At 38.5% G+C, this 26545-nt stretch overlaps 1 protein-coding gene and 1 long non-coding RNA gene across 2 annotated transcripts in view; one reads left to right on the top strand and one right to left on the bottom strand.

Moving 5' to 3' along the window:
* Positions 1-26545, top strand: part of LOC136813022 (receptor-type tyrosine-protein phosphatase S-like) — a 41085-nt gene that overhangs the window by 2281 nt on the left and 12259 nt on the right. Inside the window, exons 5-29 of the mRNA XM_067069535.1 lie at positions 706-844; positions 1278-1510; positions 2110-2239; positions 2778-2900; positions 4908-5071; positions 6082-6217; positions 6816-7205; positions 7587-7886; positions 8411-8622; positions 9138-9213; positions 13478-13605; positions 14318-14513; positions 14964-15057; positions 15542-15791; positions 17094-17133; positions 17454-17544; positions 18345-18487; positions 18887-19074; positions 20222-20385; positions 20948-21075; positions 22881-23050; positions 24205-24292; positions 24717-24790; positions 25510-25546; positions 26200-26297. Of these exons, the coding sequence (XP_066925636.1) occupies positions 706-844; positions 1278-1510; positions 2110-2239; positions 2778-2900; positions 4908-5071; positions 6082-6217; positions 6816-7205; positions 7587-7886; positions 8411-8622; positions 9138-9213; positions 13478-13605; positions 14318-14513; positions 14964-15057; positions 15542-15791; positions 17094-17133; positions 17454-17544; positions 18345-18487; positions 18887-19074; positions 20222-20385; positions 20948-21075; positions 22881-23050; positions 24205-24292; positions 24717-24790; positions 25510-25546; positions 26200-26297 (3792 nt within the window). The remainder of the gene's footprint in view (positions 1-705; positions 845-1277; positions 1511-2109; positions 2240-2777; positions 2901-4907; positions 5072-6081; positions 6218-6815; positions 7206-7586; positions 7887-8410; positions 8623-9137; positions 9214-13477; positions 13606-14317; positions 14514-14963; positions 15058-15541; positions 15792-17093; positions 17134-17453; positions 17545-18344; positions 18488-18886; positions 19075-20221; positions 20386-20947; positions 21076-22880; positions 23051-24204; positions 24293-24716; positions 24791-25509; positions 25547-26199; positions 26298-26545) is intronic.
* LOC136812760 (uncharacterized) lies at positions 9616-12447 on the bottom strand. The gene is made up of 2 exons (XR_010847394.1): positions 10964-12447; positions 9616-10527 (listed from the first exon to the last, which is right to left on the bottom strand). It is a non-coding gene; the product is annotated as an uncharacterized lncRNA (long non-coding RNA).

The raw sequence follows: 26545 nt of genomic DNA, 5'->3' as shown, positions 1-26545 counted from the left end.
GATTTTTGGGGCCTGGGGACGAGTTTTTCACCAAAACGGACAAAGTATATTTGCTACCTAATACTAAATATTTGAAATGTTACAATTGGGCCTTCTAATAACGGGAAAATCTGAAGTTGAGCCCAGTGCGGTGCGCACGTTCGACTATATAATATTCATGACGTATTGTTTTATACGGAATCACCCGAAATGCCCCAGGCGTTTGACACAATAAAACTAGTGAGAGTAACAGAAAACATTGATGTATATTCGTTATATTCATGATATGCACCATTGCAATGTCTTCCGTTCCACCCAATAGCTGATTGGTTGAAAGTGACGTATTGACTGCTTTTACGTCACTTCCAACCAATGAGCTATTGGTTCCGTGACGTAATGTCAGAAGACATTGCAGTGGTGCATATCATGAATAACGTAATGTTTTAAACGTAAAATCAGTCAATACGTCACTTTCAACCAATCAGCTGTTGGGTCAGTGGAAGACATTGCAATGGTGCATATCATGGATTGTTATTGCAATGTCTTCCACAGAACCCAACACAGCTGATTTGTTATGTAAGTGACGTATTGGCTGATTTTACGTCACTTACAACCAATCAGCTGTTGGGTCTATAGTGTGACGTCGAAGACATTGCAGTGAATGATATCATGAATTCTAAACCTTTTTATACCTTTCAATAATAATAAGTGCGCTCTCTTCCGCAGGTGTTTACCACGTCGGTAGAAGAAGGTAACGTTCAACGCTTTTGGTTCAATGATGACGTCATTGAAATGCAAATCATCGAATTTGTCTTCGAAAATCCACAGCCCGTTGATTTCATTGAGGTGTATGGATGCACGCAGTGTAAGAATACATTATTATCGTACAGTAGAAGCTCTCTAGTTCGACGTTCTACTACCTTCTACTACGTTCTACGACGTTCTACCGTCAACAAGAAACTCTCATAAACGACGTTCTACTATTCGACACTCCATTAAACAATAATCTTGAAAACCACTGTCAACAAGAAACTCTCATAAATCACTCAGCTGAAACTCTCACAAACGACTACTATTCGATACGCTGAAAATCCAAATGCCCTTGAAAACCAAATTAGAGAGTGACTAATGCAATATACTAAAGTTTACAATGAACTCTCCCTAAGTCGAACTTATTCTCAGTCATATAATTCAGGTTCCTCTGTAATTCGAACAAATTAAGCTTCACCCTGATGCTTTCAGCCAAGACCTCTCCCATTTATTAAAAATTTTCTCACAACAAAATTCTCTTCACACAGTTTGTTCATCAATTCTTCCTTCACCCTCCAACATTTTTGATGATCAAACCTCTACGATGGAGTCCAACACACAAATCTGCTCACCTTCGCTGTACCACCTCTCTTTCGAAAGTCACGTGACACTGTCCGGACTTTGGATGACGTCATTAGTGGACGAAATCAACGAATCTAACTTCACATTACTGGAAACGGAGACGCAGGTGCAATGTGGAGAAACAAACCAGATTATCGAGGTGAGATATTAAAACCATCTTCTTTAAAACCTTTGATGTTTCGTTAATCAACTCTTAGCGGCCCGGTTGGACTTTGAGGAAACTGGTAATTAACTTACAAGGAAATTTTTTCTCGGAGCTGCCTCTAAAACAAACAAAGAAAGCTAATTCCCGCCAAAACTTTATTCTATATAAGACACATTTCCCTAAGGTGGTGTGAAAAAAAATTTTAGCATTAGAAGAGTTTAACTTTGATACAGTCGTTGAAAGAAATTTGATTTTTAAATTCAACTAGCCCCCTGAAAAATTTGCTGCGCTGCTAAGGATTGATATTGGTATTCTTCAGGTGTATTTTGATGTAACTAGCAACTTTGTATACCAAAAAAGGTTGGTGAGAATCGAAGGAAGTCCTAATGAGGGTACATATACAATCTAGATAAGGCTATCACTGTGTCTCACTAACATTCTGCTGATTGGTAGTGTGAAGGTTTTGATTACACACTTGCACCGTACTGGACTGTGTTCGAATCCCAAGCACTTCCAGACAGGGTGTTAGGGAATAGGGTGATAGACTCTCTACCTTCACTCATACATATACTCTTGTAACCGTTCCTTAACAGGTGAAAGCTGAGCACCAAGAAACGGGTCTGATGTTTTGGTTTCCAAGCAAATTGAGATGTCGATCTATTATGATCAACAAAACGATCGGTGATGCTTGCTTCAATGTGTCTTTCGTTGGTTGTCCTTCAGGTATCTTTATGTTTGCCATCGCTTTTTGCAAATTTAGTCTGAATTGGGCCATTTCATTTTATATCCATACAGGGGGTGGACGAACATTTCCAGGGGGTATAACGGAGTATTTTTTCATTTTTCCAAGGGTTCTATTGCAAATTTTCACCATTTTCCAGGGGGTATCCATATATTTCTAAAAATCTTTATTTGCCCTAAAATGGTTCGATTTTTAACGTTTTTGAGCACTTTCAGAAAGTAACGTTTTTATTCAATTGAGTATGTAACTTTCGATCTAATGAATCGAATGAAATAGGAATGGTTCTTTTAAAACTTTCAGATTTTAAGAAAATTAGTTTTAAAAAGAGAAACTTTTTTGTGGCGCACACGGTAGAAACGAAAGAAGATACGACATATTTATTCTGCTTTTTCATGAGTAAGGCTAATTTTGCTAAAATAAAAACTCTGAATGTCTCTCTAGTGTCTCGATAACTCAATACTCAATTATGCCTTGTATTTCCCCTTACCGTTCGAGAGTAATTCTTTTGTCTCAATTAAGATTGTACAAGACAACTAGTTTCTGAAGTCGGCCTGCCAAACATTAACATGACGTTATCAAGTGGAGATTATGGGGATTCTACATTGAACAATATGAACGGTGGATGGGTTCCTGAAAATGGCGGTAAGTTATAACTCGTAATATACACCATTGCAATAGACCATGGATTTATCATAGAACTCTGGATACACAACGAGCTGGTTTTTCATCGATTTCTCATGCTTTAGCCTTGTCCGCAGTAATGACATTATTGTTCACCCTCCACCATTCACTAATCATTGTTTCGTAAATTTTTTTATTGCTTTTTTCATCAAAACACAGCTATACAATTCCCAAATGAGACTTAAAGATCTCTCAAGAGAGTCAAATGCATCAGATTAATTGCTAATAATATGTCGTTATGACGTTTCAAGCTATGAGAAAGAACGACAAACATGCTATGTATAAGAAATTGAATGTTGACACCAGAAAATTTCAAACTTCCACCTCGCCAAAACCACCGTGCCACTGCGTGCCTCAAAGATTTCATATCAAGCCAGTACTCCAGTTAACTTTCTAGGAAAAAATTGGAAAGTTATTGCCAACTTTATTTTTCATTCTAGGCTTTTACTCTATTTTTCTGTTTGATGTGTTTTTTTTTGATTTCATAAATGTATTCGTTAAGCTTTCTTGCTTTCATTTTACAAAGTTTCATCCAGTAAATATGCAAAAACAAGAAGTTACAGGACTTTTTAGAAATGGGATTATTAATCATTTTTCAAAATCAGAGACCTTCGAGCCGCCATGACAGTTGTCCTTTGCGGACAAAGCTAGATCCTCGATTGTTTTCTAAAACAATGGAAAGACAATGGTTCGCTCTCCACCGTTTTATTTGATGTTTATCCAGAGTTCTATGATAAATCCATGAATAGACCTTTTCATAAATTACGTCACGAACATCACTTGCCTCGTATTCATACAATAACCATGGTGATTATGTCTCTTGAGACATTAAATGATTCTTTAATGAATAGGAAGTAGTTAAGATCCGCTGGGAGTTAATCACCATGGCAATAATTTCAAAACGAGGCAAGTGATGTTTGTAACGTAATTTATGAAAAAGTCTATCTTTTCTAACATTACTTCATAAATAGACCCACACATCTGATTAGTTGCAAATGACGTATTTTACTTATTTCATTTACCAATCGTGTTAAGCCATGATGTTCTCAGAATAGTCCCTTTCGACCGTAGCCGCCATTTGCCGTGCGGACATTTTTTGACCATTTTACCACCCTAAAACCGTCCCAGTCTTTTTTTCGCACCTAAAGACAGTAGAAAAAATTGTAAAAAAAGGATTGGATCGAGTTTAGGGTGGTAAATTAAATTAAAAAGTGGCACGCACCCGACCGCGCGACTACGGTCGAAAAGGTGTAATGAATTCATAGCATGTATAACATGAATAATCTTTTCAACCCTCAATTGATCGTTATTTAATTGTTATTTTATTCTTTTGGCCTGTAATTTTGACTTTTGAGGACGGCAGATTGAATGAAACGATTAGAACAACCCACAGCTCTGAACTGCAAAATCGTGGGTGGTAAAAGAAGTCATTTTCCGTTGTCCACAGCCAGTCAGGATCTAGAAAAATCTAAAGCACCGCTTCATAAAATCGAAATTTCAAAAGAGTGGAAGACATGAAGACCATAGATTTATAAAGCCCGAAGGGCTAGATAAAGTGCTATTAGTGAGGTTAAGCATACCAAGATAATCACGACGACGGACGAAAAATGTAATAGGCTAGTGAAAATACGAAATTTGATTGGTTGAAACTCACTAGCCTGTTAAATTTTCGTTCGTCGTCGTGATTTTACCGATTTACTTAACCTCACTATTACTGAAAAGTGTGCCGAGGTTAGGTAGGATATCCTACCTAAGTCACGTGACATTGCAATAGAATTTCAGCGCTTGACCAATCAGAAGCTTCGCGGGTTTTCTATTGTCAACAATATTTTTTCCGATATTCAATTTTTTTGCCTGCGATGACTAAAGCCCGACATCTAGCCCTTCAGGCTTATAAATCTATGATGAAAACACTTTATAAGTAAAATCTCGAGGTAATCATTTCAATTGTTCTTTTTCATATCTTAGACTCTGAGCGTTGGTTGGAAGCCTGTTTTCCACACCCCGTTTACGTAACATCTGTCGCGTTACAAAACGCTCCCGACGTCACATCACGTAACAAGATAACATACGAGCTGACGTACGGATTCACGGGATTCCGTAAGAATTATACGGATGACGGAACCTCCGTGGTAAGCGTCGTTTTGGTGAAATGTTAGGAACATTTTTTCCCGATCTTAGGCGAGGTCAATTTCATTTGTTGTTTTACGGGCCAAGCTACCCAAAAAAGAAATAAAACATAAAAGTAGAATTTTACCTAAAAAATCTTCTAAAAAGGCAGTAATAACTACTACATCTTGACGAAAATGCGAAATAGAAAAAAAAAGACAAAAAAGTCGAATTCATGGATAAAATTAAAAATTGAACATAAAATTCTCAAAACCTTGGAAAAACAACCAAAATTTTGAAAATTTGGCAGTCTATAAAGCAATGAAAATAAAAATGTACTACCAAAATGAATTTTATTTTATTTCGATTTTTGGAATTTCAGGGTCGGTCGGGCCCGTAAAAACAACCAATCGCCTTACATGATATTCTTTACTGATTATTCTCTCGTTTTTGCTATTCTTTGGCTTTTTAAAAATCACTTTGGCCTGAAAACATCCTTCGTATGCAAGTAAATAACATAGCGTCAGCCTGGGTTTAGGTCCCAGGCGAACATTTTTCAGATTCATGAGCTTCAATTTGAGTAATTTAAGCCAACTATTAAGCTGAATTATTTTAGCCTCCTTGTTAAGTGATGAAATTTTAGCTCCCCCAAGTACATAGGTCCCCCCAACAAAGTGGTGTACTTCCAGCCCCCTTCTTTTTGGGAAAAATTTAGGGTGTAGCCCCCCCCCCAACCAGCAGGGGGGGGGCTGACGCTATGAAATATACGTATAGAAGTAAACAAACTATTTTCAATATAGGTCTATAAGATCACTTAAACAAGCAATGAGAAAAATTTATACTCTATGATTGATTCCCATGTGACGTCGTCACTTTTATTGGGCGGCTTGAAAATTAAAATAAGGAGCTCAAATGAAAGATTTTCATTCAAGGATTCCAAAAAATATCACATCATATATCTGAAACACAATATTTTGAAATGCATGTGAAGAACCTAATAGGTTGACAAGATCCTATTAAAATGACATTTTAGATCTTTGATGGCCCGGACACTTTGTACGAAGCATCACTTCAAAAGCTTCCAACAGCAATCACAGCAACGTGTTTACGGCTGAAATTGAGGAATGTGTCGGTTGCCGTCAGATGGGAAATCATCGGCTGTCTGGAAGGTATGTTACCTCAACTTTTGGGCTTTTTGAGTCACAAGATTAATGTTGTCTCATCCTTTTTAACGAAATAGTCCCCTTCTTTTCTCATTTCTTTGCCAGAACTATTTTTTTTTTCATTCTCTATTTTAAAAGCTTGATTTTAATTCTTCTATTTATGCTAACTATATTATAGAATCATGCTCTCTTAAATGGGCTATTCCAGAAATAGTCTGTACCCGCCTATGTTGAGGACCTGTTGAGGGTCTGGTCTTTTTGAGTGTGAAAATCCAGGGTGGTCAGTAAAATGAGGTGGAAAATCTAGGGTGGTCAGTAAAATGAGGTGGAAAATCCAGGCTGGTCAGTAAAATGAGGTGGAAAATCCAGGCTGGTCAGTAAAATAGTTGGAAAATCCAAGGTGGTCAGTAAAATGAGGTGGAAAATCCAGGGTGGTTAAAAAAAAAAGAGAAATAAAATCCAGGGGGATCACCTTTCCCAAAAAGACCTCGTCAACATAGGGGGTACAAATGCTTTCTGGAATAGCCCAAAAAAAGTTACATTCTCTTGTCTAGGCTACTGTTCTGCTACGCTACTTTAACTTTCTTTCTCTATACTTTTCCAGGAGAGCAACCATCCATCAACCAGCTACCTCAAATTACAACACCCAAAGGTCAACAAACATCACTGCAATGTCTAGCTCAAGGTCAGCCTGGGCTAAACATCGAATGGTCATCACAGGCTGGGCAACTCCATAAATACACTTCCGAAAATAGAGATAACGTTTTCAGAAGGTTCTCCGATTTTGAGATCATCCAACAATCGAACCTGACAGTTCACTCCAATATCTCATACTACATTCGTGACGATTCCAATAATGTTTCGTGTGTTGTTGACATGGAAACGATGACGTCAGCAACTGCTGATTGTTGGTTGACCTTCTCCTGTGCCACTTTTTACGAGAGGGGCTTGGAAACGAGTAATCTGACGTCATTAGTGGTTACTGGCTTTAATGGTAAGATTGTATATGTTGAACGGTGAAAAAGAATGCGGCTATTATATTTTGATTTTTCCCGACATGTTTCGGTCTCGGTCCGTTCTCTAAGGAATAATAGTCTTATAGAAAAAAGTATTTTTATACAAAATAATTTGACGTCAATTTGGACAAATACGTCACTTTAGGCGATTTCGGCTCGAAAATAGGTTAGTGTAAATTGGGCCATCTGATAAGTTAAATTTGGTCTAAAATGAACGTGTATAGATCAGATCAAAGTGTCTCACAAAGCTGGGAAGATTCTCTTACGCAGCCCTGGCCTTTAAAGAGTGCATACGTGCACATTACGGAGTAGCCAGAATCTGCTCGGAAATTATTGTATCACTTTCTCAATTATCACAGCATCCGTTGCAAGGCCCAAGATAAACGAGACCAGTTTCAAAACGAATACGTCACTCCTCATGGACTGGTCCCCAGGCTCCAACACTGGTAGTGATTTCAGCATCATTGGTTATAATGTTACCTTGGCAACCAAACAACAGGACATCCTTTACCAAGATGTCCATTATGGAGTTGACAATCAAACACAATTTGTTGACAACCTGCAACCGTATACCGTATATACATTAGCTGTTTCCGCATTCAATCGGTTCCGTATTTACTCGCCACCCGCGGAATATGACTTTACTACAGATGAAGCAGGTTTGTAACCATTTTGTTGTTGGTTTTTCTTCTTTATTGAATTATCACGTCTGTTTAGAAAGCCCTCTTTACGCCTTGTCTATTCTAACTATGAATTACAATGAGCAAAAAGTTGGCTGTCTAAAGTCAATGGATCGCCCTCCTTTAACGACAATGCGATGAATTCTTTTCCAATCAATAATTTTAACAGCCAACTTTCTGCCTTCTTTTTGCCCACTCTAACAATTAGGATTAGACAGGGCAGAATGTCGGCCGGCTAAATTAGAGCTCATTTTAGGATACAGTCAATCAAAAATAAGAATCATATTTAGTCACCCAGATATGGCTCACACTGATTTGTCAAAGAACGATGGCTTCGAGAGGCCGAAGGCGTCAGCGCCAGAATCCAGGGTCTTCTCCTCCCCATGTACAGTAAGGTTCAAAGATAGCCGAGCCAGTTGGCCGTTGACCCCGTGAAAACAAACGGAAGCCTGTCTAAAAGTTGTAGATTACTGTTTTTCAATACCGGTTCTGTCAATATACAGCTCCTTCGAAAATAACCAACATCACAAAAGAGGTTGCCACCAATTCCACCCTTTGCATCTCATGGAAGCCGCCCGTTCCCGCCAATGGCGTTTTGTCCAAGTACACGATTGAATATAAGAAGACAAACACGAGTGATGTTTTAAGTGTGGAAACGATGGAGAATCGATTTGTGATTCGAGAACTGAAATTCGATTCGCACTATCTGATTAGAGTAAATTTTTTTATCAAGTTTACATATTATATTTTCCTGTTTTTGGACGGAATTCTGGCGTGCCTGCTTCTGCATATTCAGCCGGGCTCAACCGAATTCTTTACTAAAGTGAAAAACTGGGGTTGGTACAGCAAAGAGCGACTACCAATCATCTCCGATGTTACACATATTGGCCCGCTCCTTTAGAGCGTGGGCGGCTTTTGTTCCACCGAAATATTAGATTCAAGTTGTTTCAAATCCTACATAGAAAATTTATTTTCGACTAAGTATCAACTTTGCACTTAATCCAAGATCATGGGTTGTTGTCATGGTTACTTTTCTCTGCGTTGATTGCGCTCTAAATAGAATCTGAATTGGTCGGCACAGGTCGATATATGATTTCGGCATGTGCTTTTCACGGTACCAATCAGTTACGTAGATAAAGCCTGGGATACACGGGGACGAGGTTGACTACTTCCGGCCGTCCTCGTGCTATAACATATCTTCCGACCATTTTCCGTTTTATTTTTATGTAGATACGCGCATCAACGAAAGAGAACACGTTGTATGGTCAATGGGCTGATTGGATATCTTTCGCAACATTGGAAGGACGTAAGTATCTTTGGTGATGATCTGTATTTGATTTTGACGTAACGCGCGCTACTTTGTTTTAATAATTTCTTTTGAAAACTGCGATTTTTAAAAGATTAACGTTTTCTTTTTGGACCTACCTGGAGGTACTATAAATTAACCTTTCTCCGTCCGTCCGTCTGTTACCAACTTTTCTCGAGATTGGCTCATTAGTTTTTTCTGATTTTTGGCACAATGATGCAAAATGGTAATGCCCAAAATGTGACGGAGCCCGATTGTACTGGAGCCTTATCCGAGTGCTTGCCTAGCAGACGAATAAGACGCAGTGGGTGAGTGAGTCTAGACTACGAAAGGGGCGGGCTAGAGGAACCTAGGGGAGTAGAACCTAATCTTATTTGCAGACAGGAACGGGGGACTATGCAGTTACAATAAACTAATATTTAATAATGACAACGCTCTACAATCGTGCTATAAATAAGAAAAGGATACTTACAAACCTATGTCCTGAGCAGGTCCGCCGCCGATCGCTGCCGAAACAACACTAAAGTTTAGGAGGGCTGGACAGCAATTGCTAAGTTGCTGCCCAGTGGAGCGTGGAAGGCGTAGCTGGGCGTTAGAAGGGCGCTAGATACGATCAGTAAAGGTATAGCCGAAGGAACTTTAGTACATTCCTCCGACCTTAAATGGCTACGTGGGGTCTCGTTTTCTTTGGAGGCGTTCCCTGCTCAGGGCTGACTAATAAAATAATAAAAATAATAAAAATTTCCTAATCTTGACACTTCTTCCATCTTTGCTTGGGGGGATTGGAGATTGGTCGGGGGTAGCCACTCTTCAGGACAGGTCTTGTGCTTCTCAGCTGTTGGTGGATGGATCATCTTCTGCTTTCCTTGGGATACTTTCTGGGGTGATTATGGTGGCAGCGGAACTAGCAGGTTCCACTAATACTGGTGGCTTGATGATAGTGGATGACTGGTTGTGGTGTCATCCCCAGCTGCCTGTGGTGGTGGTTTAGCAGGCGTTAAAAGTTCATTTGTTGGTTTTGAGGTTATTTGGTGTGTCTTCTCAGCCACCAGTCTCTTTGTTTTTCCTTTGGTGGTCATATTTAGTAGGTCAGCAGATTCAGGTTTCCCTTGGCGTTGGTGGTGTTGGTTGCCATTTTGGGTAGTCAGTTGTTTGTAGAAGTGTTGGTTGGATGGGTGAAGATGAGTAGCTACCGCAGGGAGGGGCATAGGTCTTTTGGGTTCTGGTTTTAGGGGTTTTAGGTTTGGTTTCAGGGAGACTAAGGATTGGTTTGTGGCGTTTCTTGTGTTGTCTTCTTCAATCCCTATGCAAATACTATAAATATATATAAAAAAATCGTTAATTCAACCTAGAAATTAAAATAAAAATTTAATACGGAGTGCAGTCCCAACTTCGAATTTCTCGTTTCCTTTTTTTTCTCTCTCTCCTTTAAAAATGAAGTACGGTGTGCGGTCACAATTTCGAATTTCTCGTTTCCTTTCTCTCTCTCTCCTTTAAAAATGAAACGATTTTTTATAGAACTTTCTACACCTTTAAATTCCGACCCGATAAGAAGAGAATTCGAATTTCAGACCTCATTCAGATGAAAGTTTAACAAGAAAAAATTTTAAGAAAGAAAGCAAGTTGACCTTTGTTACAGTGGAATCTGTTTCTAAAAAAAACTGAAAATTGATTGTGATTTTAGGGATAAAAAAAGACAGGCAAGACAGGCAAGGCGGAACGATGCCTGCGGTACTTTTAGAATACTTACGGAGTTTGCGTAATTTACCTTGTACGTCACTGCTTCTTTTTTCATAAAAAAATTCCTGAAAGATACTGAGAAAAGGTCAAATTTAAAAATCTCTTCTCTCGAAAAACTTGAAAGCATATGTTTAATTTCAGGTAGAGTGCCTGGACCCCTTAGTCGACAGATCTCGTCACTCGGCATACTACACTCAAAATTAGCCACTGCATGAGCGAATTCCTATCGAATTTCGCAACCCATGCTATTAGATCAGCAGCGTCTATCTAGAATTAAACTCTGATCTAATATACAAATATCGTTCGTTTTTGTTTAAACAGGTGTTTGTTCTGTTCGTTTACAAACACCTGTAGTCTAGCGGCTTCAATTTTCGTTTATCAAACAATCTCTACACACTTGCTGCATTAACTGAAAAAAAATTCTCATTTTCTATTTTTGCGACCAAAAGTTCAAAAAAAACAAAAAAAATTGAAAAAAACTAAAAAAGAGAAAAAAAATATCTGAAACTTTTGGCCCATACTTCGGGTTTAAAACCTGGACGCTTGGGTCCCGAAGTACATTGTCCACTCCCTATAGTGGAATGAAAATCTCAATATTCTCAAATCACATCTCCGTGAAATCATTTACTCTAGATGTCTCAATACATCAGTTACTACAGGATCTCAATATCCTCAAATTATATCTCAATAAAACCGTAAACTCTGAAAGATGTCTCAATACATCAATTTCCCATAATATCTCTATCGAACACAAAGGTAAATGAAAAAAAACCACTGGCGGCTCACCGCCGGCTGGGACTCCGACACTAGTCAATTCTCATCCACGATGTGTGGACCGACCTTTCACTAATTTGTTCCCATTCAAGAAAAAGATTCGAGGCGGTCCAAGCTCGAAACAAAAACGCGAGAAGAGTGACAGTCGTTACACGACTACAGCGTCACTCTGATATTTCTAACTTTCTACGTCAACTCTCAACACTCCTCTCATCACACACACTCCTACATCTTGCTTAACAGCGTTCGCATCTTATAGAGGACAGTGCACCCTGGTCTTGTGGATTCCGTTATCAAACTGGGGATGCGTCCTATCGCCCACCCGATGGTTTAGAATCCCGGACCTTATTTTGTTTGCTGGTATAGCTTGAAACCGCTTTTGATTAGGGATATGCAGTAAAAGATAACCTTCCTTACAGGTCCATGCGATGGAATTCTACAGAGTATCTGGAACCCCACCCCAAGAAAGGAAGAAATCCTATAGAACCCTTTCCCTAGACTCGAGAGTGATTTCTTAATTCTTTAGCTTCGGGTGAAAAGAAAAGTAATCATTAGCCAATAAGGCTTTAAGAAACAAAAGAAAGACCACTGTTTAATTTCGTTGGGCGCCAATGTACTGGTGGCTTATCCGAGTGCTTGCCTAGCAGACGAATAAGACGCAGTGGGTGAGTGAGTCTAGACTACGAAAGGGGCGGGCTAGAGGAACCTAGGGGAGTAGAACCTAATCTTATTTGCAGACAGGAACGGGGGACTATGCAGTTACAATAAACTAATATTTAATAATGACAACGCTCTACAATCGTGCTATAAATAAGAAAAGGATACTTACAAACCTATGTCCTGAGCAGGTCCGCCGCCGATCGCTGCCGAAACAACACTAAAGTTTAGGAGGGCTGGACAGCAATTGCTAAGTTGCTGCCCAGTGGAGCGTGGAAGGCGTAGCTGGGCGTTAGAAGGGCGCTAGATACGATCAGTAAAGGTATAGCCGAAGGAACTTTAGTACACGATTTTCGAAAAAAATTCATTTCCAGCCGAAAATGCCGGAAATATGCCGGAAAAATTGGTTTTTTAGCATTTTCTCGAGATTTCATCATTAGTTTTTTCAGATTTTTTACACAAAGATGCGTATTAGCAATGCCAAAAACATGGCTGAGTCCGATTTTTGAGAAAAATTCTTTTCCGGCCGAAAATGCCGGAAATATGCCGGAAATGTCGTTTTTGCAGATTTTCATAGGACTTTTTCCTTATATTTCGTTGCTCACCACCAAGCATGATTCAATTGGCAATAAAACTGATTTTTGCGACCAGAACTTTCTATTTATTTTTTCCCTACAACCCTTCCCTCTCCCCCCATCAACAATCAATGATGAATTTCTTGCGTTATGCATTTTCGCTAAACGCTATGTTTTCTGACCGATTTTTTTCATCTTTCTCCTCGCATTGCTATCTAACTTTCATCATCAGGTAGGTCCATTCAGCATCTAGCTTGTTCATAGTAATTCAGACCTCACTTTTCATACTGTCAATCTAGCTTAATAATGGTTATTCCGATGATTGTGGATGGACTCAAACGGTTGCATAGGAAGTAGATTCGTACCAGCGCTTCGTAATTTTTCTGCGGAAACACTCCGGTTTTTGCCAGTAGTCGTAATACAAGCTTAAATTTTGCCATTCTACTGGCACAAACCGGCGGGATGTTTTTATAAAAAAGTCATGAATTCTAACCTTCCTTATTACTTTTTTTACACAGGGCCCTCGCAACCGTTAAATTTGGAGTTTACAACAACCTCCTCTTCAAACGTTTCTTCATTGTTATTGAAAGGTGTGTTGTCATGGAAACCACCTTTACACATGAACGGCCGATTCCAACGATACGTGGTAAGCTTCTATTGAAACTTTTTCGATGTTAAGTTTTTAGGTATCATTAAGTATGGTAGTACATATTATTATCATATCTAAAGAAGACGCATACAAAGTTTAAAAAAGGTCCAAGGTGCAGTACGCAGCGCTGATAAGACACAATAAGGATGAAACTCTTACACCCGCTCTGCCACCCAAATCTCCTAAGTGAATATATTTGGACAGAAATTCCTATTTTTTCACGTTTACCTATATCATGTCGAAAGTTTCACCATCCCTTGGCGTCTTCCTTTGATGATGTCACCGGAACAAATTGTTCGAACAAACCTATCATTTTCTGTTGTGTCATTAAGGAAATAAGGCTACAGTTGACGCTCTCTAATTCAATTTTCATCAGATAAGAGAGCAGTTGTTAGTTCTCGTGACACAAAGAAAGAGAGTTTCAGCATTGTATAAAATCTCTAGGTTGCCGTTAGACCTTGTCTTAGCTAGCATAATCACGAATTGCAGTACAGTTGACGCTCTCTAATTCGATTTTCAAGGGGAATTGAATTTTATCGAATAAGAGAGCTTATAGTAGAGCGTCGTTTATGAATGTTTCTTGTTGACGATGGCTCTCAGTATGATCGAGTAGTGTAGCGTAGTAGAACGCCGAATTAGCGACTGTCGATGATTTCTACTTGTGGTTGAATTCAATTAATGTAATTTAAATCTGCTCATATTATGGTAGATCAAATTTGAGGGCTTCAAAGATTACATGGCGGTTCAATTCACTCAAAAGTCCGAAACATCACAAAACAACCCTGGGTTATCGATCAACCTTGACCCAATCTACCCTGGAACTAAGTATCGATTCGAAGTTTTCGCCGTCACTGGAGGTGGGAACGGGACGCGTGCTGTTTTGGAGAAAGACATTCCTGTTGCAGGTACGAATTATATTTGTTTGGTTTTTTGTGATAGTATTTACTGTAAGTAGGTCTAATGTCGACATCCCTCTTCTAATTTCGACACCTTTATTTATTAAAGATAGGAATGATGAGAAGGTCAGTATCACCGATAGACAAAAGATTTTTTCCAATGTGATAGCTAAGCCAGGGAAAATAGTTTCTATCAACAATTCCGACCTTTCTATTATTCCTATCTGCAAAGAAGGGTGTCGAAATTAGAAGAGGGATGTCGACATTAGACCAACTCACGGTATCCATTTATTCAAAATCAAATCTTTCTACCGACGGGTATTTGCAAGGTTAACCAAAATTATAAATTATGTAAAATTGAAAATAAGCTGAAAAAAATTTCTATTTTCTTTATGGACTACATAATGCTCAAAAGATATTAAATAGTTTTTAAAAATGTTTTCAAACACATTATTTCAGTGCCGGGCCGTGCTGTCATGGAAACGAAAGGAGCAACAATGGAAGGCCAAAAGATTGAAATTTATCAAATTGAACAGCTAACGGGTCCTATCGCGTAAGTAGAGTGTTCTGTTTGTTTTTTTGGCACCATGGTCCTTACCTGAAATCAGATCGTGATTATTCTGTCCACCATGCCGCTGAGCTTCTAAAGAGGTAGCAATAAAAAACATAAGATCTGATCAACAAATTTTTCATTTATTTTTTTGTAAGGATTCGTATCTGGAATAATTTAACGATGAAATTTTGTAATGCTAAATCGTATCGTATCGTTCATAAATTTAGGCCACTTTTGTTTGGTTTTCCAAAAAATGGAAATTTTCTTTTGGAAGCGACGTTATACCCTTATAAATTATTACTGTTCCTTTTTGTTACTTATTCTTGTTCAGTTCAAAGTGGATACTATTGCATGTCTTAAGTTAGTCTGTTTCTCTGTGGTTGAAATTCATTTTATAAATCCCTTCCTTTTTGAAATATTCAGACAGACCCACCCTTCCTTCTAATGTAAGATTTTAAAAAGTAGAGCAATTTCTCTGATTCAGGTTCTACAATTTCGCCATCTTCACACTGGTGAAAGGGGAAAAGTCGGGTTGCTTCAATACCGAAAAAATACAATTCGAAAGCAACATAACAAACCCACAGACAGCAGAAAGTGATGGCAATCTCCCTTTGGAGACGGTCATTATCAGGAAAGGAATTACTTTGGTCATGATTGGTGAAAAAGCCTTTCCATCAAAGCTGGATGGAGATTATGAGTTTTGTGTTCGAGCTGTTGTTATTGACGAGAAAACTGTAAGTACAATCGAATCTCCATACAATCGAACCTCCATAGCTCGAGCCTCGATTGACCTCCATAACTTTAATCTCCATAACTCGAACCCTCATAACTCGAACCTCCATCTTGCTAACCTCTACCTTATCGGGGAAAAACTTCGTCGGGGAAAAGTGACGAAATTTCGGCCAAGTGACGAATATTTTTCCCCGACGAAAATTTTCCCCGGCGAAGTTTTCCCCGATAAGGTATCTTGCTAAGCTCCATAACTCCAACCTCCATAACTTTAATCTCTATAACTCGAACCCTCATAACTTGAACCTCCATCTTGCTAACCTCCATAACTCCAACCTCTATAGCTCTAACCTCCATAACTCTAATTCCCATAACTCGACCCGCTTTAACTCGAACCTCCATCTTGCTAAACCTCCATAACTCCAACCTCTATAGCTCTAATCTCCATAACTCTAGTCTCCATAACTCGAACCTGCTTTAACTCGAGCCTCGATTGACCTCCATAACTTTAACCTCCATAACTTTAATCTCCATAACTTGAACCATGGCCTGCTTGAACCCCCGTAACTCGAACCCTCATAACTCGAACTTCCATAACTCGAACCTCTATAACTCTAACCTTAATAACTCTAACCCAAATAACTCTAAGACTATTCTATTTTATACCCATAAAGAGAGTGGACCAACATTTCAAGGGGAAAATTTAGGAAGTATTACCAGGGGGTCTAAAAGAGTGTTTTTTAATAATAAAAGACTGACTTTAGTTCGTCCACCCTCACATTCAGGTTTGCAAATTTTTCCATTTCTCCACACATTTCTAAGAACCTTCTCTGACTCAAGTCGAAAAGGTTCGTCCACCCCTGTATGGAAATTTAATGGAACAGCCCAATGCTTTTTCTAGGAGTCAGCTTGCAATAGGCTACTCTTTTTGATGTCGATGGAAAGTCATCATCGGCAAATATTCCACCCGGGGAGTACTATTTTGCCGGCTGCCGGGTTGTGCCTCTGAGGTTCGAAAAATGAACTACACATGGGACCCGTTTTCTTGAAGATTCTCCAAGTTTTCTACTTTTTATCCTTATTCTCTCAAAAAGGTACCCTAGTAAGAGGGACCGATTTTTCTATCTTGTTGTTTGGCGACCCTACCTGTGACTCATGGAGATGAAATATGGTACTCTGACCACCCCTTTTTGCTCATCCCCCCCCCAGGATATTCCATATTGTAATACTCGCCTTTCTTTCAGATGTAGGCGCCTGTTTGTTTTTGTTGTTCTGAAAGTTTTGATATTCTAAATCTCTTTTTTTAGAAAGAACATTTTTATGGAGAACCTGCATCGATTGAGATCGGTAAGAATCTTTTCTCTGTTTTTTTTTTGTGAAATATTTAACAAGTATAATAGAATCGCTAGGCTGGTGTCGGCGGACGGTTTGGTATGCGAACCAATTCTTCAAAAAAAAATTTCAGAAAAAAACAGAAAAAGGACAAAATGATTTTTCTTTAAAGTTTGTATTTTTAAAGTTTGTAGTTCAAAGTCGCGCGTCCGCCAACCGGTCTACCTACTCTCTATAGCTGAGGTTTAAGAATTTTTTCGAATTCGAAAGTGTCTTGTCATTGACTGCTTTAATGATAATGCTTTCATCCATATTATTGTGTTTTTTATCACCAGAGCGAAGAGATTTGGGCATTGCAAGAACATCACCCAAACGTTCATTGGACACGATTCAAGTTCCGATACCACTTGGACCAACAGATACTCGGTAAAATTTAGACAATGTTCACACGTTACTGTTCCGTTTTGCTTCGGTGTGATTTTCGTTACGGATCGAGTGTGTTCATATTGGTTTCGGAACGTTTCGGAGCAAGAAAAAGGAGCAGTTCCACTCCGATGAAATAGCTGAGGGAAACCGTTTCGATCTGTTTTACTTTGTAAAGTCTTCTTTTTTGACGTTTCGAATTTTGACGTGCACACTTGTTTCAGAACCGTTTCGAACCGTAACGTCTGAACATGGTCTTAGGAAATATTTATGAAAAGTTGTCTATCGACATTGTAGAGACCAATCTGATTAGAAAATCCATTTCATTTTATTAATCACAGTTGACGTTCTCTAATTCGATTTTCAAGAGGAATTAGATTTACATCGAATTCGGGAGCGTAGAGAATAGTAAAGTGTCGTTTGAGAGTATCCCGTTGACAGTAACTTTCAACATCCTCGAATGAAGGAGCGTATCGAATAGTAGAAAGTAGAATTAGAGTGTCAAATGTATTCCGTAAACGCACAATAAACAAAAACTGCAGATGAACCGAAACTCAAAGATTTAATTGTTTACATAAGTGTTCCAGTTTCCTATCAAGACATTGTCTCCCTTTTGTTATATTGATTATCTTTCTGACCAATCTTGCTCCATCTCCGTGTCAATCCAATATCAAAAAGCTTGTAAATTAAAATTGACGAGTAAGCAAACAATATCACTCTTTAATTATTTAAAAACAAAACCTTCAATTAAATAAATATCATTGGCTTGAAAAGTGAGAATTTCTTATCAATTCTTCTTTTAGATATTACTTTGTTATTGTCAACCCAGCGATTGAACCACTCTACGATCCTAAACCTTCAGAATTATCCGGATATAACGAAAAGAAGCCGGATAGTGCATATATTTCCGGAGTTCTCACCCAATACCAGTCCTCTTATTTGGTTGGTAAGTTAAAAGAACTCCAGACTCACTCATTCACTAATTCACTCATTCACTCATTCATTCGCTTACTCGCTCGCTCGCTCTTTCGCTCACTCACTCACTCACTCACTCACTCCCTCATTCACGTATTCTTTTCTCTTCTCTTCTCTTGGAAATAGTCTCACTGCGATTTAAATTCTACAATTCAATTTAGCTTACTCCAGTATAAAAAGACCTTTAAAAAATGATCAAGATTGTATTGCATGTGCTTGAAATAGAAGCTCCTTTAACTTGACAAAGATAGTTTTAGTGGTACTAATAAGACGACAAACTAAACGTTTTTAAGCTAAAAACTCGGAAGCTTCAAGAATTTTGGATGTTCTCTCTGTTGAGAATAACGGTTTTATTCTTATGTTTTTATAGGAAATGGGAAATCTTTCACAATCCCTGATTGGCAACGTAATTTGCGACGTCGCTCAACGCTCACGGACGGCGAGCGGCAGAGATCTACGTTATTACATAATGATGGTGAGACGGGAACGACGTACGAGAATATTGCGTTGAAAAAAGGAACCAATTACGCCGTACTTGTCCGGGCTCACGTTGATGAGGTCAGTTCTCAATCTTTTCCCGTGACTTAAGTTAAGGCTGCACCAAGTTACTTTGATTCGATAGATATAAGATTTATTTTGTTTGTTTAAGTTCCTTGTCTACACTATGGGTTTTTCTTTTCAGGCGGCTTAATACAATGTTGTCCCTAAAAAATATCAGTTTAGCCTTAGCTTAACTCTAGGTAGTAGATAGAGAGGTTAGTACTTAACCTTTATGAATCATACAACTTTAATCTTCTATCAGCTCCCAGTTTTATAATCTTCAACTTATGTCAACTGTTTCAACAACAAACGGAGTATTTCTTTATTAGTCTCCCAAGTTATACTTCAAATATTTAAGCTAGAAAGAACGGGGTCTTATTTGTGCATAAAAATCTCTTGCTCATTGGACATGAAAGTGGTGACTGTCTTCAAATAGGATTATTGGATTTTATTCCAGCTTGCTACTAGGATATTGTCAAGAAAAACTATAGATCAAAAAAATAATAGTACCCCGTAACAATTTTTTTTAATTACCTTTTAAAAAAACCCCTTCTCGCAGACCCGGTTGGATTTTTTCAGCCAGTGGGGCTGATAAAAATAACGGACTGAAACTCGATGGGGATTGATATCCACATATGTTTTATGGCTGGAGATGTCAATTCTTTTGTTTTTAAGTCAGATAATTCAGTGGGGATGGGGAAAATAAAATTTTGCAGTGGAGATCTGTTCATTTGATTATTTTCAGTGGGGACAGAAATTGGAAGATAATTTTCCACCGGGGACGATATTTTAGACAATTTTTCCAGTGGGAAGGGTTCCCAGTGGGTCTGTGAAAAGGGGGTGTTTTTAACACTTACTATAACATTATAATTAACGAATTTAGTGTAGTATCGTTTTTTACATTTCATTTTATTTACTATATATGAGCGCTCCCAAGGGGTAATGGATGAATGATGAGAAGGCACAGTGCACTCCAACACACTTGAACTACATGGGAGAGCATATAACATAACGTTTGATACTTTACTCTGATACGTTTTGATAATTTCAGGGCGCCTTGGCGGGCGACCTAGATAAGTTGATACTTTAGGGTGGAGGGTGGATCACTCAAGTCATTGAAAAGACAACGCCATCGCATTTGCAATCAAATTTTTTTTCATTTCAGGACACGTATTACTCTTCACCTTGGATTCTCACCAACACGACCAGTGATATTGTAGTAACGCCCGTCGTCACTCCAGAAGATGATCAAACAGGACTTATCGCTGGCGTTATAGTTGCCTTCCTGTTGGTCGCCCTCCTTGCTGGGGCGGTATTTTTCTACATAAGGTAAACGTTGTATTTTTATGAGAGCAAAATACATTATTACACAAATATTACTAAGGCAAGTATTTAACGGCCTTGAAGTTTGAACGATCTGAAATTAACACGAATTTTTATTTGCTTTTTCAAGGAAACAGCGGCTGGTTTTAATTAAGGGAAATTATTTTGGGGCGGTTTTTTTCTACATAAGGTATCCTTTTTTATATAAGATCAAACTATAAGTCCATAAAGATGTTCGAAATTTCTAGCATCTAATGGTACTTTTCTCTAGATCCCCCGTTCAGTATATTTTTTGAAACCATAAGTATTCGATGGTCAAAATATTGTAAAAGTTAAGACTCTAAAAGCCCAAATCTTTAGGGGAATACACAAAAGCACTCTGTAAAAGCACACTGTAAATGGCGAAATTAATTTTGTCACTGGTCCATATTCTTTCTATATCATAAAAAGAATATTTTCATTACTACAACCTCAGTTGAAGCTTTGATTTTAATTTTTCCGAAAGTAATACTTTAGTCAGGAACGTATATTTTCTAAAGTGAAAATTAATTCGATTTCTTCTCGACAGACGTAAAAACGGTCGACGACCATCGAAATCGCACCTCGAGAAGGCGGTCAGTCTACAACCTTTAGGTGAGGACAATCAAAGTTACGAAGGTGAACCCATCAACACTGATTTCAAAAAACCCCTAGATGGTAAGTGTCCGAAAAACGCGGCGGAGCGTGTCACATAGAACTTGAGTCTTTTCAATGACTTGAGTTATTGGCCCTCCGCCCTAAAGTATCAAACACTATAGCTGGAAATGTTTTATACTCATTTTATGCTGAACCTATAACTTATTTTAACCTTTAACGGTTGTAATGGGGGTGGGGGAGCATGGGCCCGGCGTGCCGTTTGAAGTAAGGGGGTCAAAATTTATGGGGAAAACTTTTCACTTTTCGCACCTTCTAAACACCTGTCTGAACGCTATATAATTTAATAAAAACATAGTTTTCAATATTTAGAATGATGAGTCTGCAAAAAGTGAGGGACCATGGTCCCCCCTGGCCCCCGTAGACAGGACCCATGTAGCTGTGAAAGGAAAGTTTGAAAACCACATTAAAGGAGTCCTAATCTTGTATATATAGACCTTTAACCACCTCAAAATAATTAGGTGAGGGGTGAAAAGCTAACCCAATCCTACTAACACATACAATGTAGAAGCCGTGTGAAGCATTTTCGAAGTACTAACAACTACCAATGGTTCATTTAAATTGGGCTTTTCCAGAAAAAAACCGTATACCCCCTGTTGAGGAGTTCCATTTCCGTTCCAAGGGGGTAAGGTTTGATATGTGGCGGAATTCCATAGGGAGATACAAAAATCTGTTAAAAATAACTGGAATTCCATGGGGGTAGCCTTTTAAATCCTACTAAAATTCAGAATTCCAGAGGGGTTTAAACCTGAAATTGCCTGGAATTCCAGGGGGTTACAGCATTTCCAGCCACAAAATGATGGACCTCCTCAACATACGGGGGTATACGGTTTTTTTCTGGAAAAGCCCAATTTAAATGAACTTTTAGACTCGCTGTTAAGAGTTTAAAGATGTATTTAAGTTGACCAGTCACATTTCTTCTTTTGCAGTAAGCGAGCCAATGGGGGCGATCGTTGAACCTATGAAACCCGTGCTCGTCAAACCACCGACAAAAGTGGTTTCTAACAATTTTTAACCAGTCAAATTTCTTCTTTTGCAGTAAGCATGCCAATGGGGGCGATCATTGAACCTGTGAAACCCGTGCTCGTCAAACCACCGACAAAAGTGGTTTCTAACAATTTTTAACCAGTCAAATTTCTTCTTTTGCAGTAAGCATGCCAATGGGGGCGATCGTTGAACCTGCGAAACCCGTGCTCGTCAAACCACCGACAAAAGTGGTTTCTAACAATTTTTAACCAGTCAAATTTCTTCTTTTGCAGTAATCGAGCCAATGGGGGCGATCGTTGAACCTATGAAACCCGTGCTCGTCAAACCACCGACAAAAGTGGTTTCTAACAATTTTTAACCAGTCAAATTTCTTCTTTTGCAGTAAGCGAGCCAATGGGGGCGATCGTTGAACCTGCGAAACCCGAGCTCGTCAAACCACCGACAAAAGTGGTTTCTAACAATTTTTAACCAGTCAAATTTCTTCTTTTGCAGTAAGCGAGCCAATGGGGGCGATCGTTGAACCTATGAAACCCGTGCTCGTCAAACCACCGACAAAAGTGGTTTCTAACAATTTTTAACCAGTCAAATTTCTTCTTTTGCAGTAAGCATGCCAATGGGGGCGATCGTTGAACCTGCGAAACCCGTGCTCGTCAAACCACCGACAAAAGTGGTTTCTAACAATTTTTAACCAGTCAAATTTCTTCTTTTGCAGTAAGCATGCCAATGGGGGCGATCGTTGAACCTGCAAACCCGTGCTCGTCAAACCACCGACGAAAGTGGTTTCTAACAATTTTTAACCAGTCAAATTTCTTCTTTTGCAGTAAGCGAGCCAATGGGGGCGATCGTTGAACCTGCGAAACCCGTGGTTGTCAAACCACCGTCAAAAGTGGTGATCAACAAGAAATATAAACCAATTCAACTGATGGACTTCTCCGAGCGTTGTGAAGAGTTAAGGAAAGATTCACACCATGAACTTTCTGAAGAATATAAGGTTTGCTTTTATTTATAGACGTTTTTCATGTTTTGTTAAGTTACATAACTTCCGCCATTATGGAAGCAAACGTTCGATTTGCGTAAGGAAACATCTCTACAGATTCGAACGTTTGCTTCCATAATGGCGGAAATTATGTAACTTAACAAAACATGAAAAATCTCTAGATATATGCCTTCCGATTTCTCCGAATACCCACACGGGAGAAGGAATCACAGTACACCTAGGCATTGCAACTCTTCAGATCCAAGCTGTCGAGCCATTGCATATACGTTGACACTCAGACGACACTGAAGCGGTGTTCATCGCGACGCCTGGATATCCACTCTTAAAAATATGCTTACCCCTGGATATCGTATTTTTTACTTGAAAAGACGCTCTACCCCCTGGATATCCACTTTTCAACAAAAATCGTTAACCCTCTGGATATCTGATATCCTCAACAGGGGGGGGGGCACGGACTATTTCTGGAAAAGCCCAATTGCAGATGTAGTATGAATACATTCATTCACTATCTAAGACTACCACTGTGCCTCACTAACATTCTGCCAATAGTTAGTGTGAAGGTTTCGATCACAGACTTGCACCGCAATGGACTGTGTCCACTCTCCCTCTCAAACTGGCTGATGATCGAATCATCGATTGATGCCAAACGAGCTTAATAACTCCCGTATACATGATTATAAACGAGAATTGTACAATTAGACATCTTTAGTTTGTATTCTTTACTCACATTGGAAAGTCGATTTTTGGACCTACCCCGGTGGAGGTCCAATAGATTAATCCATGTTTGTTCGCGCGTTAGTTACAAGCTTTTCTCAAGATTGGCTCATTCAAATTTTCTGATTTTCGACACAAAGGTGCATGACTATAAACCTTTGAATGTGACAGAGCCCGATTTTCGAAAAAAAGGCTTAAAAGTGGATCATTAGTTTTTTTCTGATTTCTTGCACGAAAGTAGGGTATCATCGTAGGTAAAAGATGGCTCAAGCCGTGTTTTTATAAGAAACAAACGACTAACTTTAATAGATCAATGGTCACGCTCACGTAGATATCAATTATATATGTGTTAAATGCATAATCAGGTATAGGTCCATAAAAGTATCACTTGTTTATCTGTTTTTTTTAACTAATTTTTATTTCAATTTTCTTAGGCGTTACACTCAGGGCAACTACACGACTGGTCGGAAGCTGTCATACCGGAAATCAGAACAAAGAATCGATATGCTAATATTGTTGCGTGTAAGTGTAATGTTTTGTGTTTTTAAAAGTTCAAAAGTCTTGCTTTACTATTGATTTCGGAACCTCTCTAAAAAAATAATTCATTTGCTTTGGTATATTTCGACGGTCTCCCTTTTCAAATATTGGTTTTGGAGTTTGTAATTTGAATTTATATAGATCTGTTTCGAGGGAAAAATAGTATACTGATATAACTATCCATCATTCTCCATGTATTAAACTTGATTCATCAATATTAGAAAGAAGGGAAATAGGTCTGAAATTATTAGGATCGTATGGTGAGCCTTTATGTTTATAAACAGGTATTACTTTTGCTACTTTTAGAGCAGTTAGGAATTTACATAGATCTGTTTCGAGGGAAAAATGGTATACTGATATATCTAACCATCTCCATGTATTAAACTTGATCAATCTCTTTTCTCCATAGACAACCATTCAAGAGTGAAATTGAAAACACTGAATGACATAAACTCAAATTACGTCAATGCATCATTCATTCATGTAAGTCGATCCTATAATCCACCAAGCAATCTAAATTCAAATCTTCCGCCTTCCTAGAGCTTTGTCTAGACCTATAATAGCGTTAAGAGTTTTGGGTGGGCATGGCTTACTCACTTTTTTAAAATAAAAGTTAAATATCACGGTGTTTGTATTTTTAAAACGCTTTATTTCTTGGCAAAATCAGTTTGAAATTGGGCCACATAACGTTTTTTCAACATTTATCTAACGTTCACAACGTCCATATAACGCTAGATGAACGTTGAAACAACCAGCTGGGAAGATGACGTATGCTCTGAACAAGCGAATTGCATTAACGGCTTTATAACTTTAGCCTTGAATATTTTCCTTCAAAAGAATTGAATATTAATTCAACAGACGATGTAGTTCCATCAACCTCTTGGACGTTATAAAGGCCGGTTTCCACTTGCGCGCGCTGCAATCGCACCTTTTGGCTTCAATCCTTTTTGCTTGGAAAAAAGATTACGTCAAAAAAATGTAGCAGCGCGCGCAAGTGGAGACCGGTCTTGAGGCATTAGTGTGGGTGATATACGAGACAATGTGGTGTGTGGTGTCAATCATACGGAAAGCGCTACTCGTTCTTACTTGAAAAAGGAGGTATTCCTACTTCGTAACTCATTCCCCAATGCGGCATCATAAGGCATTATTCACGGTGATGAGTTTGTAAGATTATTTTATCGTCATCTTTTTCGTCATCACAGGGCTACCGAAAACCAAACACTTATATCGCCAGTCAAGGTATCATTTAGTTTTCTATACACGTTTTTTATAAGAACAAACTATATTAAAAAAAAGGCTTCGATGGCCAAAATGTTGAGAACATTTTAAGGCTTCGCGGACTCTAAAACAGCTCATTTCTTAGGAAAATGGACAAAAATGCTCACAAAATGGTCAAAATAAGAACATGTTAAGAACATTTTTAGGCTTAAAACTCAAAAAGTTAAAAACATCCGAAGGCTTCAAAAATTTTGAATGTTCTTATAAAAAAAGGAATTCTTCCATTCGTTTTTTCTTCCTTAAAACTTCAATTAGTTGTTGTTGAAATTTGCAAATGAATACAAAATGGTTGCTGCTTTCAAGGCCGTGATGATGGTTAATTGGTACTGTTTAAAAACGTACAAAAGCATCGAGTTTAAAGCAAGCTCATTGAAGCTTTTTCTCACCGGGAAAATGAGAAACCATCGCCACCTTTAGGCTTTAAATTCAATGACTGGAAGTCCCTGATGATAACATGAATGAATCTTTTATGTCATCACATCAAATTAACACAAAAACAAATTACTACTTCAAATGAATGTGACTTGTATCCTTAACTAAGACTGTTTTAATTCTTAAGATAATGAATGAAACTCCCCTCCCCTTTGTCGTTAAATCCATTCATTATGTCCTAGGACCGAACCAGGCGTCAATGAATGACTTTTGGCAGATGATTTGGGAACAAGAAGTTTCCGTTATTGTTATGGCAACCAACCTCGTCGAGAAAAATAAGGTACACAGTCAACTCTCTCTAATTCGATCCTCTATAACTCGATTTTTTCTGTAATTCGAACTTTGTTGGTCACCTCCAGCTAAAAAGTCGTATAAAGTACTCCCTGTAATTCGATTCTTTCTCTAATTCGAGGAAGATTTTCTGTCCCTTGAAAATCGATTTGTAGAAAACCAATTGTAGTTGATGCTTTCCTATTAAAACCAGTGAATTTCAGCTCGGCCCAAGCTTCTCCCTTTATAGGCTTGAAT

Source organism: Clytia hemisphaerica, unplaced genomic scaffold, assembly GCF_902728285.1.
Source record: "Clytia hemisphaerica strain Z4C2 unplaced genomic scaffold, Clytia hemisphaerica genome assembly, whole genome shotgun sequence".
NCBI classification, from domain to species: domain Eukaryota; kingdom Metazoa; phylum Cnidaria; class Hydrozoa; order Leptothecata; family Clytiidae; genus Clytia; species Clytia hemisphaerica.
The sequence above is the reverse complement of the archived record's forward strand: the minus strand, read 5'-3'. Positions and strand labels throughout refer to the sequence as shown.